The sequence below is a fragment of the Monomorium pharaonis genome, chromosome 10 (genome assembly GCF_013373865.1).
Source record: "Monomorium pharaonis isolate MP-MQ-018 chromosome 10, ASM1337386v2, whole genome shotgun sequence".
NCBI classification, from domain to species: Eukaryota; Metazoa; Arthropoda; class Insecta; order Hymenoptera; family Formicidae; genus Monomorium; species Monomorium pharaonis.
The window spans coordinates 6,181,332-6,194,955 of NC_050476.1; the positions used below are offsets into that span (position 1 = coordinate 6,181,332).

At 32.7% G+C, this 13,624-nt stretch overlaps 3 protein-coding genes across 5 annotated transcripts; 1 reads left to right on the forward strand and 2 right to left on the reverse strand.

Moving 5' to 3' along the window:
• Positions 1–40: 40 nt before the first annotated feature.
• Positions 41–5,217, reverse strand: LOC105834998 (WD repeat-containing protein CG11141). Of its 3 annotated transcripts, none has more exons than XM_036293147.1 (11): positions 4,919–5,217; positions 4,451–4,787; positions 3,910–4,139; positions 3,664–3,819; positions 3,442–3,573; positions 3,196–3,356; positions 2,946–3,081; positions 2,570–2,870; positions 2,337–2,499; positions 1,371–2,233; positions 41–1,279 (listed from the first exon to the last, which is right to left on the reverse strand). In XM_036293147.1, exons 3-11 carry the CDS (start codon positions 4,132–4,134, stop codon positions 1,215–1,217), a joined length of 2,202 nt encoding a protein of 733 aa, XP_036149040.1. In that variant the 5' UTR covers positions 4,135–4,139; positions 4,451–4,787; positions 4,919–5,217; the 3' UTR covers positions 41–1,214. The 3 variants fall into 3 exon arrangements, with proteins under 3 accessions (XP_036149040.1, XP_028049524.2, XP_012533365.2); XM_028193723.2 differs by having other exon boundaries at positions 4,451–4,826; XM_012677911.3 differs by lacking the exons at positions 4,451–4,787; positions 4,919–5,217 and adding an exon at positions 4,258–4,421.
• Positions 5,218–5,351: 134 nt separating this feature from the next.
• On the forward strand, positions 5,352–11,751 carry LOC105835000 (oxysterol-binding protein-related protein 9). The gene is made up of 13 exons (XM_012677912.3): positions 5,352–5,609; positions 5,733–5,948; positions 6,122–6,346; positions 6,422–6,497; positions 6,835–6,924; positions 7,014–7,128; positions 7,367–7,437; positions 8,956–8,985; positions 9,074–9,236; positions 9,473–9,738; positions 9,833–10,224; positions 10,398–10,625; positions 10,702–11,751. The coding sequence occupies exons 1-13, from the start codon at positions 5,502–5,504 to the stop codon at positions 10,792–10,794; spliced, it is 2,073 nt and encodes a 690-aa protein (XP_012533366.1). The 5' UTR covers positions 5,352–5,501; the 3' UTR covers positions 10,795–11,751.
• Positions 11,752–11,870: 119 nt separating this feature from the next.
• Positions 11,871–13,599, reverse strand: LOC105835003. The gene is made up of 2 exons (XM_012677918.3): positions 13,456–13,599; positions 11,871–13,166 (listed from the first exon to the last, which is right to left on the reverse strand). Exon 2 carries the CDS (start codon positions 13,094–13,096, stop codon positions 11,966–11,968), a length of 1,131 nt encoding a protein of 376 aa, XP_012533372.1. The 5' UTR covers positions 13,097–13,166; positions 13,456–13,599; the 3' UTR covers positions 11,871–11,965.
• Positions 13,600–13,624: the final 25 nt, after the last annotated feature.

Below are 13,624 nucleotides of genomic sequence, written 5' to 3' on the forward strand. Positions count from 1 at the left end.
ACAGATATGTTGATAGGAAAATATATATGGGCATATGTGGTTCAACTTTAAAACTGTGACTTTATTTTTTGTAGTCGATAAAGCATTAATTATTTGATAGTTACATAAATGTTCAGTAACAATAATTTGTATTTAACTTGTATCTTGCAGCGTGTTAATTATGCATGGCAAAGTGATATAATTTTAGAGCCACGTGAGACTCGGAGATTCTTGCGTTACATGATATATATTTATTTTTCTTCTATTCCAAACAGAACTAGAAACAAACAATAAGTGTATACTAGTGTCAAAAAACATTTCTGAGCCTAGTGTCTCAAAGAGCACACTATTTGTCTGATACAAACTTACAAAATTATAATATGAGAATGTATTGATGGTGAATGCCACGTAGACTTATAAAACTTTTGTCACACACAAAAATTATAGCAATTTATAATAAAATATTGGGTAATGGTGATATACCATACCACTAGTATTCTTGGTATGACAGGTGTAAGACATGCAAAAGTATTATTTGATTATGCAAAATGTGTGTACAGAATATAATATTATATACCTGAGAATTGTATTATGCATGGTTTTTACCAAAATAGTAAAATAGATATGTATATAACTATATTGTAGATTTCAACAATTTGTAAATCATTCCAGTGATTATTGAACTTAGGTATTATATTAACGTAATTATATGTATTTCTATATTTCACAAAATATTAAATTCAGAAAAGATTATATGCATACATTTATCACAAATATATTAATAATTTTAACATAAAACATCACGCTAAAATTATGCTAAAATCCAAACAAGTGACTGGTTATTACTCTCCAATTTTGATAATATTTACAAAATGCAATTTTGTCTGCTAATGATTATAATTCACTTTGCTTGATGTCACACACATTTAAAATTATAAAATGTATCAAACAATAATTTTCTATCTTGTCCAATAATTTATATATTATCGGGATTTGATTATCAAATACTGATTATGAAATAAAAGTTTAATCTTTTCACGATCAATGGACCTTATACAAAAAAAAAAGAATTCGTAGCAAAAGAAGTTACACATTATTTCAAAGCGTTCTTACGTATCACGCAATTTTCTAATTACGTTTTTAATAATATATTGACATATGTACAAGACGCGAGGCGACTACTACGTACGATTTCTGCTTAAAATAATCGACGATATATTATCCTCAAGGAGGTTTTAGTCAACTAATACCCAATCTTCCTCCTCAAGAACGGTGGATGTAGCGCATTCCTTTGCTAAAGCTGTAAGCACAAGAAAGTACTTTCTATCCACAGCCGATTGTGTTAAACAAATGTTGCGTTCTCGATTATATTATCTCTGTTAATTACCTACCGTTAAATTGGTGTTCTAACTCGTCTCGATTCGTGGACGGTTCTTTTCGGATATCGAGAAAATTATTACCAGTTGGTAAAGTATTGTCCAGCTTATTTTGTAAAAGAGTCTTTCTGCATTCCCCTAGTTCTTCTAACCGTTTCAATTCGGTGCGATAACTGACATCCTCCTCCCCCGATTCGGTTCCCGTGTGATCGCTCTGCTCGATATTTTCATTCTCCTCGTTCGTAATCGGTTCTTCTCCGTTCATCGTATTGTCAGAATGTACATTACAATTGATGCACGTTATGGTATCCATATGATTCGATATACTCAAGTCATCCCTGTCTATTCGACTGCTCGTCATATATTTGGACAAATCAAAATCCAAAACATCCGCCAACAGTTTCTCCTTGTTTTCCACATCCCGTTGAATCGTTTCTAAATCTCGATCTGATTTCAATATAAAATCATCATCAAAACTCAATTGCATTAATGAGGAATGAGTTGTCATTTTATTGGCATTCATCTGATCGGTGTTTAGGCTGCTCGACAAAGGCTGCTCGGCGTTGCCGTCCGATATTGTGACACTCTCACTTCCGTTCACTATTTTATTTCGAGATTTTTTTTGCTTCCTCTCAGGCGTAAAAACAACATCTTCAAATTCCTGCTGACCAATTCGTTGGAATATCTCCAGGCGATCATTGCTCTTTACATCCTCAATGTTTCTTATTCTATTACTATCGTTGTATTCTGGTATTTTGTTAAGATCAGTTATGAGTGGAGTATTTAAATCTATTGGAACTATCGGCGGTATTTCCACAGCTTCCTCCGCATTCGTAATCACATTGTCGTCAGTACCGACAGTAACAATTGGCACAATGCTACAATTTAATGTTTGTCACTTTTATCTCAATTGAAAAATTTTTTATATACAATTTATACATAAATATATATAATCTATTTTGAAAATAATCTTTTACCTACCCTACAGATTGAATAATGTTGGTTGGATTGATTTTGGGAAAAGAAATAGCTGGCACTATATTACTTTCCTTTAACTTGGAAGTTAGTTCTAGTATACCATTAGCAACAGGTTTACTGTATTCAGCAAATGACAATAAAGGATCCAATGTGGTCCTTGTTTCTTCTATAAAAAAAATAAATTTAAGGTAATTCATATAATTTTCTAATTACAATTTGAAAACAATAATGCTTACCTGTAAAAATATTATTTTCTGGATAATAGGCAATTCGCAAAATATTTCTTTCTCCTTCCAATATAAATATTTCGTCTTTAGTGCAAGCCACGTCGGTAACACGCCGTAAATCATTTACAATCGATGTTATTGCAATAGTATTTGGATTTACTACATAAACTACATCATCACAGTATGTTACTAATAAATCATCACAAAATGGTAACACGATGCCAAAGGAAGGGTCGCCACGATTCTTTCTTGATCCTTCGGGTGCGGGATTCAATAACGCTACTTCTGTATGACCTGATCTGACTGCATCCTTTTCAGAATATTCATAATTTGATAAGATATTATGAAAATTCAGTACAAATGCATATGTACGTTAATTTTATACCTTAAATATGAGCGTTTTCAGTACAGTCCCAATCTTATCAGCTTGCCATAAACGTAATCCTGGTCTACTTGCATAAATTATTGAATCTTGCACGTAATTCTGTCGAGAACCGAATACCGCTCCTAACTTGCCAAGTCTAAAAAAAAGCAACAAAATAATATTTTCTATTTAAAATATATTTTATATTTAAAATTATATTAACGGTATATATTTTTTTAATTTATTCTACACAATACATGGAGCTACTAACGTTTTACGTTCTTTTTGGCCAACTTGTGTCACTTTCCCATTTTCATTTCTGTTCACTAGAATTGTACGTAATGTTGTTGAGACTAGTAGCAAACCTTGCTGGTAACTCAATTGTACCACAGAATATTTCTCATTTAACAGTTTCGATGATTTGGATAAATGCTACAAGAGAATACAAAATATTGAAATGTTTTCATTTATTTAAAAAAAAAAAAGAAAAGTATTTGAAAGAAACGTATCTACTTACCATATAAAAATCAATCTCTGTTAAAACTACTAAACCATCTTTATCTCCACTGAACAATTTCATGCCATTCTTAGACCACTCCACTGCCGTTACTGCAGTATTATGCAAGCCACTTATACTGTACCTTTCCACCTAGTAAAAAATATCAGTGAGATTTATCATTTCTGTAACATCTTAACATCACATATATATATATATGAATAAACTCTTTTTACAACTTACCTGTTTCTTCTGTTTTGGTTTTAAACTGTTTGGCAATGAGTCTGGCGGATTCTTGGGAATTTGAAAAACTGTGACGACACCATGTTCATTGCCTGCTGCTACCATGTAATCAACAGTGGAGATCACTTGTACACTCGTGATTTTGGAGTTTATATTCTGCGACATGTGAAAGAAAGATATTAATCTATCAAATCGATCGAAGCTTAATTTTGTTCAAAGGAGAGAAGCAGGCTCTTTTTGAAGTACCTCACAACGTAGTCTCTGTAGATCCTGTTTTTCTCTGTTGTACCAGTAAACAAGCCCATGATTAGTTCCAATGGCGATAAACTCAGGCAAAGCGTCAATGCAGGTAAAACTGATGTCTTGCATGAAAATACCATTTTGTATCTTAGCAGGTATCTGCTGTAGAAGAACAGCAAGTGGTGCCCATTCTCTCAGCGGTCCACCATCCTCGCACATAGGTGTTGTCATTATCACTACAAACATTTTGTACATTATAAAGTTATTATATTATATTTAAACATTTAGATAATTGTAATTATACTATTTATAGAAAAAAATTAAATAAAAACACAGTAAAAATGAAAGCTCTACCACCATAATCTTGAGAGTGAGTTTTTCCAAAAGATTTTGACACTAACTATGCATAACGATATAATCTTCACTGTAAAACACTATTTTTTATTCAAAATTTCTAAGCATACGATAATTGTCGCATTATCGCTGATGACGATCGCGGATACAATCCGTTTTAAATATAAAAATCCATCACAACATAACGCAGTACCTCCGCTTCTGTCGAAGGCTGGAGATCAACCGGCGGTTTTCTCTTTCCTGCTTCCTTTTTCTCTTGTTTCTCTTTAAACGTTACGTTTCCTCCTCTTCGACGCGACGTGGGAGTTTCATTACGGATAAGCACTCGCGGTTACGTGTACACAGTGGTGCACAGTGCTGTATACACACATGCCTATCGACATTTCCAAGCGAGCGCGAATTCTGTCTCCCTTCGCCCTCCTAGCCTTTCTCTTTTTCCTGTCTTCTGTTATTATGGTTTTATTAATTACGTGGCAGTTGCAGCTGCGGCTAGATTATTCCATTATGCTCCCATAGCGCGCACCTGCAATCTTTTATGCCTTTACGAGTCGATAAAATCTACGATAATGCTGTCAAGAAATTAAACATATATTCGCTTGATATCGATAGGCATGATTACGTGACGTAAATGTGACATATGTGCATGTTTACTAGAATATACCTTCACAATTATTTACAAGATTTTTTGAATCAATTAAATATATTATTTATTTTAAAAACTCGTTATTTTTTATCTATAATTTCTATACCGAATATTATCTTTATTTTTATACTTCTACGAGAGATCTAGCCTACAGAGAATCTAAATGACTTCGAGCAAAACTTCGATTAATTTAATCGGCCGGTGAAAGCGCTTAAAACAAAAACTTCCACAAAACCATAAAATCTTTCTAATTCTATTATTTTAACAAAATGTTGCAGAAATCACTTGATAACTTATAATTATTATACCGATTAAATTAATCGGAGTTATTTATCGATGTCGTATGAATGCCGTTTTATAGTGAGTTTTCTTCATGAAAGTGTGTCGGAAATGTCAAAACGTGTCGCACGGTTTCACGGCTTGTGGATCGAGCCTCAATCATGCAACTCGCGGGGATGATTTGTATCCAAGATTAGAATGACGCGATAATATTCCGTTACTCCGGAGCTTATGTGATACTTTTGAGACAATGCACCGTGAGACACACGAAAATCGGTAGGAGTCCGATCCGGCGATTCCGGCGGGGCAATTAAACAAGAGTATGTCGACGATGGAGGGTTCGCTCAGCAAGTGGACGAACGTCGTCAACGGATGGCAATATCGATGGTTTGTTTTGGATGACAATGCGGGTCTTCTATCATACTACACGGTAAGGATAGCCGGATACATCGAGTGCATCGTTCTTCATTGCGATATTTCGCATCACGCGTTCGGCACTTTGCTGCCTCCAGTGACCTTTAGGTTATCTTTGACTCTTTTGTTTTATTCTCAGAGCAAGGAGAAGATGATGCGCGGTGCACGTCGCGGCTGCGTGCGATTGAGAGGCGCTATCATTGGCATCGACGACGAGGATGACAGCACGTTTACTATAACAACGAACTCCTGCAAGGATGATCCGAAGACGTTTCACTTTCAAACTCGCAACGGCGAGGAGAGGGAACGCTGGGTTCGTGCCTTGGAAGATACGATACTCCGTCACTCTCATAAGGTATGTTTGTCATTGAATGCATAAAACATGATATACACGAAAGTAATTATTCTATCTCTTGCAATACAATGACAAGAGTAAAATATAAGATGTTGTATAAGATATTTCTGAAGAGAATTTTGTAAAGAATTCTATAAAGTTTAATGTATAGCATAAAAAATTGTTTGTTGTAGAGATGGGATCCTAAGAAGTCTCCACCTAAGCAAGATTTTGATCGCAAGGTAGCTGAAGCTGACGTTTATCTTCAACTTCTGATTGACCAAATTAAATTGATTGAGGATAAAAAGAACGCGGCTGAAGATGAGGAAAAACAAAACAAATATTCTGCCATTCTGTCACAGGCCAATGCTATGCTCAATTCTGTTAAACATACTATTGTTCAATTACAAATTGCAAAGGTTTTTATTATCCTATTTTCTTATTATGTATTTTTTAATTGTAATTTGTGATTTTGCATTGTTGAATGTTTCCAGAACACAGCCATACCCGTCAATGGAATATACAGAGGACCATCTAATTCTATACACGTCTCACCTTCGCTTCCTCATGGTAAGGTTTTCAATACAATATTACAAGATTATTGTTTGTTTAAGATTGGTTGTGATTTTTATAAAAAAAAAAATTGGCACAAAAACAGTTAATCTTTTATTATAAAACTGCTTAAGCAAAAATGATGATGAGATAAAAATGATGCAATAAGATAAAGCAACTTTACAAATTAGCAACAGATAAGACTTGTTCAATATGCTTAAAAAATATTAAGGAAAAGCAGAAGGTATTATTAATGCTCTTCTAATTGAAAAACGTCTCTCTCTCTCTCATTCTCTTTCTGTTTTTACGAATACACTTACCCTGTAAGAAACTGTCTCTAAAAGCTTGATTTTAGTTGCAGATAGAGCACCAGAAGCGACAGTGCAAACTGGCATCGAATTAGGTTCCGAGTGTGTAGAACCGAGAGTACCTACATTATCGAATGGTTAATATCGCTTAAAACTTTTATTTTGCATAATTAAATGAATTTCTTTCCATTTTAATCATTACTAAAGCGTTATTTTATATCTTTAGTTGTAGATAGAGATCTACCAGTACCACAGTTCTCGTATTCGTCTTCTGACGAGGACGACGATTACTTTGATGCCGCAGATGAAATACCAAACCCAACAGTCCAGAATCATATGCTGTAAGTACAAATTTATCTCTATATAAAAATAGTCATTATCTTGTTCTTGTCTGTTTCATGCGTGTAATCTTTAATTAATACTCAGTCTTTACTGTAATATATTAATAAGTAAATTTTATTAAAAAATTTAAATAATTTTTGTAAAATTTTATGATATTCAATAATATAAACAAATAAAATATTAAAACATTTTTTTTAGTTATTAAGATAATGAACAATTACATTCTTTTATTGACAGGGTCACGGGAGATAAACGCAAAGAGCCACCACTCCCACCTATCAAAGGCGATGGATCGTTAGATTACGATGGTGAGTCAATATTTTCATTTGATATCCTTTGTTATCTGATAGTTATGTTTTTCCATTTGTTTCCTATGATTTTTTAAATAAAAATTTTTCTAAGCAATTATTACCTTTATTAAAATAATATATTGAAAAAGATATGAACACTTTTCTATAAAAATTGACTATAGATTTAGCTGTCTAAAACTAGATAGGTAGAAAACTATGGTATTTGCTTTTTCTGCTGAATACCAAACAAGTAATTTAATTTGCATTTTGTATTGATCAAATCATGCTTTTAAATCTAGAGGATCTAAATGGCCCTGCCTCAATTCAAATCTAAAAGTATAATTTATATGAATGCAAAGCGCTTATTAAGCTATTTTTTTTCTGATGAATATAGTCTTATGTTTTCTGTCAATTTACATATTTCTGTTAAGTGGTGGACTAAAATTATAGTTATCCTTCCCCAACCTCAATTGTTTTTAATAGCTTTTTTAGGGAAAGTATACTAAGTGTAATAAATTTTTTAAATAGAAAAACCTAAAAGTTTTATACGAGTTACATATAAAATACCCTTGTGTCTAGTTAAAAAATTTAAAATTTTGTATTTACAAGCTATGTAACACTGCATAGACAAATTTCAAATCACAAAATAATTTATGCAAGATACAAGCCTATACAATTTCTTTTTCTCATGTCGTTGGCAGGAAATGGAAGGTAAGTGTGCTTATTCAAGAAGTAAAAATGTTCTTTTTTTGTTTAAATATGTATGCAATTTTTAATCAAGTTAGAATTTGTATCGATTATATGTGAATACGTTACATAAAGACTTAAGCGGCAAGATAAGGTAGAGATATTTGTGATCTTATTGTAGGATATGTAAGTATATCTCGCGCATCTATTTGCAAAAAAAAAAAAAGACAAATTTAGTCGGAGTCGCCCGGTTACATCGCGGTTTTCGCGGTAACACCTTCCGTCGTTGATAATGTAGGTTGTGTTTAGTATCTCTTATCTCTGTTTTATCTACCGTAACCATTATTGATTTTCCCACGATCGTGGCCAGTACTCTTTTGACGTATGAGTTGACGTTTCTCGAGCGAACACATTCGCGAATGTTCCCGTGTCTCTTTCAGTGGTGAATACATAGAAAAGAAAGAATGTTTCATTGACACGATGAATAAGGAAGGGAAATTCCGGTGGAACTTTACGTTCCTCTATTTAAATCAAAGTTTACGACGAAATAGTTTGCGTTAATAGAACATAATTTGGTCTTGGGGGATAAGGAGCTTAGGAATGGATACTAGTTGGTCTACCTTAACCAGACAATATGTTGGACATAACTTCAAGTCGTAAGTTTTCTATACACGGCTATAGATGTAATAAAAAATTCAGGTTAAGTTCTCTCTAATTCTCCTGAATATTCCCTCTCTATAAGCTGTATGATGTTATCGTGTAGAGTTGTACACGAAAATCGACAGAATCTAGACCTTATTTTTTATAAATATTTGTTGTACTTTAAAATTAAATTTTTATCTGTTGTAGCTCTTTACGAAGAAGAAAGCGAAACAGAAAGTACGTACAGTGTGTGTTATCAAGCGTAAGAAATATCGTAGGAAATAATTCCACATGCTGACATTTCTCTTTCTTTTGTCGCCTACAGTGGATTCCATGGAGAGTCATGGCTCAGTCGTGGCTCATCTTCTGTCTCAAGTGAAGATTGGTATGGACTTGACGAGAGTTGTCTTACCAACGTTTATTCTAGAGCGCAGGTCACTCCTTGAGATGTATGCAGATTATTTTGCCCATCCTGATCAATTTGTAAGGTATTACCAATTATTTAATTCGAGACTGTTCAATATACATAATTTTGTTGCATTTATTGCAATTTATTTGTTTTAAGACACTACCAGTCAAAGGACTGAAAATGCTTGAAATTTTATGAAAAATTAAAAAATTTTTTTAAAAATTTATGTAAAAAAATTATAAGCGTTTTTATATTTTTGTGGACATGGTATATTTTCTGATAAGTTTTTAAAAGTAATACCATTTTTTAAATTAGCATTGCAGATATGCCTACACCTCGAGAGAGGATGGTGCAAGTAATTCGTTGGTACTTGTGCAGTTTTCACGCTGGACGTAAATCTGGTGTGGCTAAGAAACCGTACAATCCTATACTAGGTGAAATTTTTCGGTGCCATTGGAACATACCTAATTCTTCTGACACTATGGAGTCTGGTAGCAGACTTGTGTCGGACGGTCCTGTACCCTGGTGTAAAGAGAATCAACTTGCTTTTGTCGCTGAACAAGTCTCTCACCATCCACCAGGTATAGAAATATTTTTATCATTAGAATATTTTATCTAACTGATTGTATTATACGAAATAGCGTTCATCTATTTTATCGTATTATTTTATTGCAGTTAGTGCGTTTTACGGCGAGCATGTTGGAAAAAAAATTAGTTTTGGAGCTCATGTTTGGACAAAGAGCAAGTTTTTGGGTTTAAGTATAGGGGTACACAATGTTGGAAAGGGTTGGGTAAATGTGCTGGAACATGGAGAAGAATATGTTTTAACTTTCCCTAACGGTTATGGCAGATCTATCCTCACTGTACCATGGATAGAATTAGGAGGAAATGTAACAATAAATTGCATACAAACTGGTTATCACGCGACGGTAGAATTTTTAACAAAGCCCTTTTATGGTGGTAAACGGAATCGGATTACGTGTCAAGCTTTCCAAGCTGGAGAAAAAAAACCGTTTCTTGTTATAAATGGAGAATGGAGCGGAGCGATGGAAGTAAAGATGGATGGTGTGAGTTGAAATGTTGATGTTAATATTACGTTAATTAAGTTAAACGTTGCGGTAATAATTAGTATGGTCTATGTGATGAACTACTGTGAATAACAAATATTAATGTATATTATATAATCATTCATGAATGTAAAATTTAATTATTAAAAGAATGTTTTGAATTTTTTTAATAGAAGAGTGAAATTTTTGCTGATGTGAGAGAACTTAACACAGAGAGAAAACTAGTTAAAACAGTATGTGAGCAAGAGGAATGCGAATCGCGAAGAGTTTGGCGTGACGTAACAGTTGGCCTACGTATCAATGACATGGATAAAGCTTCGGCGGCCAAATGTGCGATCGAGCAGAAACAACGAGAGGAAGCGCGACTTCGAAAGGAAAATAATGTAGCATGGCAAACAAAAGTAAGCGAATGATTCTTTTCATTCGTCTATCGAATATAATTATCGCCAATTATATTTCTTTTCTTTTGTTGAATAGCTTTTCAAGGAAACCAAAGACGGTGGCTGGGTGTACATAAGACCTCTTGTAGACAGACTACACAGTTCTAGCGATCAAACGAATGTTACCTAACCATGTATACATGCGTATTAAGTGACAATTTTAGATGCAGCACAATACTAGAAGAAATCGTGGCCTATTGCCTGTAAGAATTATAATATCAGGCTTAATTTGAATAATACGCAAGTTTCACACTCGAATGATTTCAGTGAATATTTTTATGCGTTTATTTGATACGCCACTTTTAGTTTAACCAGGAAAGAGGTAACGCAATATTAGCTAATATTTTACTTTTTGCATTACGCATTTTAAGTGTCGTTTAATAAAAATAAATAAAAATACTTTGTCAGTAATAGAATATAATTTTTGACATAAAATTATATCTTTTTTTTAATCCTTGAAATAATTTCACACGGATATCGTAAGCTTCTATTATCTCCACATTTCAAATGTATGTACGTGAAATCTTTTATATATGTAACGTTTATTGACGATAATTTCTTGTGAAAAAAGAAATTATATGTACAATTTATGCAAATCTGTTATACATAATATTGTATAGATTGTATGCCATATATTGTATGCAGAAATTGTTTTACGATGTCACTAGTGGACGTAAATGATATGATATTCTAATTAATAGAATTAATTATTTTTGCGCAATCTCAGATTTATCATTGGCAGATATAGATCTCTAATATGTAAGGAATGGTTCGCATTCTGGAATTATGAATTTCTAAAATAAATTTATTTCTCATGCACAAACGGCATATCAATGACACTTGATACTTTATTCTTATTTTTAATTGTGAAAATGAGATTTTTTCGCCTAGTTGTTTTCCAAATCCAATTTTTTTCTAATTGAAATTAATTGATATGTTATGGTTGAAGAAGATTATAATAGAAAATATATGTGTGATAGCACACTACTAATTAATAATTAAGTACAGTTGATATTCAAACATTGGAAAGACGAGAGGTTCTTGAAATGTATTTAGTGAAATACACTTTAATAAAACTTCATGGAAACTAGAAAAATTAAACATGTGTTTTAGATCTTGTTGATATTTTTAAAAATTTACGAATTATTTAAATGTCTGTCTAATGAATTATTTGATTGTATTATGTTTATAAAAAATATAAGTATGTAATATATAGACAATTTTTTATTTTATATAAAAATAGGTGTACAAAATATAAATATGTAATATGAAAATTAACGTTGTTGGACAAATTATGATATTTAATTCACGATTTCTTGTAAAACGATATAACCGAAAAAATAACCCGTGACAGCAGTTCTATAAATATGCGGCAATCGTTTTGTCGATGATAACAAGTAATTTAATCCAGCTTCTATTATGGGCAAACCCACTTCATGATATTTAACATTCAGATAATTAGTAATTATAGTAATTATATTTGTCTCATATTTATATAAAACTTTGGCAGCACATTTCTGTTGTAAGGATAGAGTGTCGGTATCACGGACCGTTGTGTGATCGGGTTCTGTAATTAAATTTAATTTGCAGTCCATTGGCTTTATTAGAAGACGATGAGTCTGTTTGCCGACGGACGATTGCAGAATAATTTCTTCTCCTAATACCTCGCTCAACGAATCTTTCAAGAGTATCAAAAAATCACCGAGTGGATTAGTAGCATTCACAATGGACAACGTGTCATTCTGTGGTTTATAATCTACGCAACAGTTCCATATCTTGAATAAATTATACGCGTGTAACGTTCCTATGTGCAACAAACATTTATTACAAGTCAACGTTTTATTATCTATACATACATTTCCGAACGTATTCTCATGCAATACAGAAAAGCAAGAACCATATAAATAATCGAATTCTTGTGGTTGCACATTATTTGAGAAAGTATTGCAACTATGTTTACAGCAAAACCACTCGCTGGGATCATACTCGGCATCGGGTAAAGGCAAAAACCTCTTAAAGCTAATCGACTTCGAGATAACATTTTTACAACAAGCACACAATATTGTGCATTTTGATGTTTCGAATAATAATTTGATATCGTTTAAAATGGGCTGCGAGTAAGTACTCGATCGGACCAATCCATTTGAGTTGGTTATCACTTCTGTGCTGAAAGACCCAAATGTGGATTCCAATGGTGCGGTTTGTAAACGGAAGAAGATCCAGTTGTTCATTATGCTCAACGTGGACAAGGAAGTAGGTATGACTTTTACAGATGGCAATGAAAAATTCATGTAGCAATCCTTGACTATTAGTACTATGTTACTTTCCAGGAGCTTAATTTGGACATCTTTCAAGCAGAGATCTTTGCTCATAGAAATAAACACATTGCAGGACTGTAAGCGTGGTCTTAGCTCCAATGTTATAAGCTCCATAACTTCGTATTGTTTGGCAATGGCAATAAAGCCACATTATTATAGAATAGTAATATATCTTTCCATTGTTCTGGAAATACGATATATAATATGCAAACAATTTTATATTATATATTATATATATTTAATGTATATAAAAAGGAACACGAGTTGAAAATACATATAATAAACATTAAAAAGTAATTTTAATCTGAAAAAATTAACATTTAAAATTTGATGTTTTTAAATTTTTAAAGTTTATTTATAAACGTTAAATATGATATGAAAAATGTTTATACACTATAAAAACACGATTAAATATTTTTTAAATAAATAAATATAATTATTCATTAAACTTAAATAACATAAAAAGTACTCACTGACACATCTTGCCATATGACACGTGCTTGTCAATCGAACATGCGAGGTTATAAAAGTACCAATGCTTCCAGAGAAAATTTACATAAATATAAATTTTTTACGAGATCACAGCAGAGAGATACGTCTGGATCCGATGACTCCTGTCCACAAATTGTGAAACTGATTTGC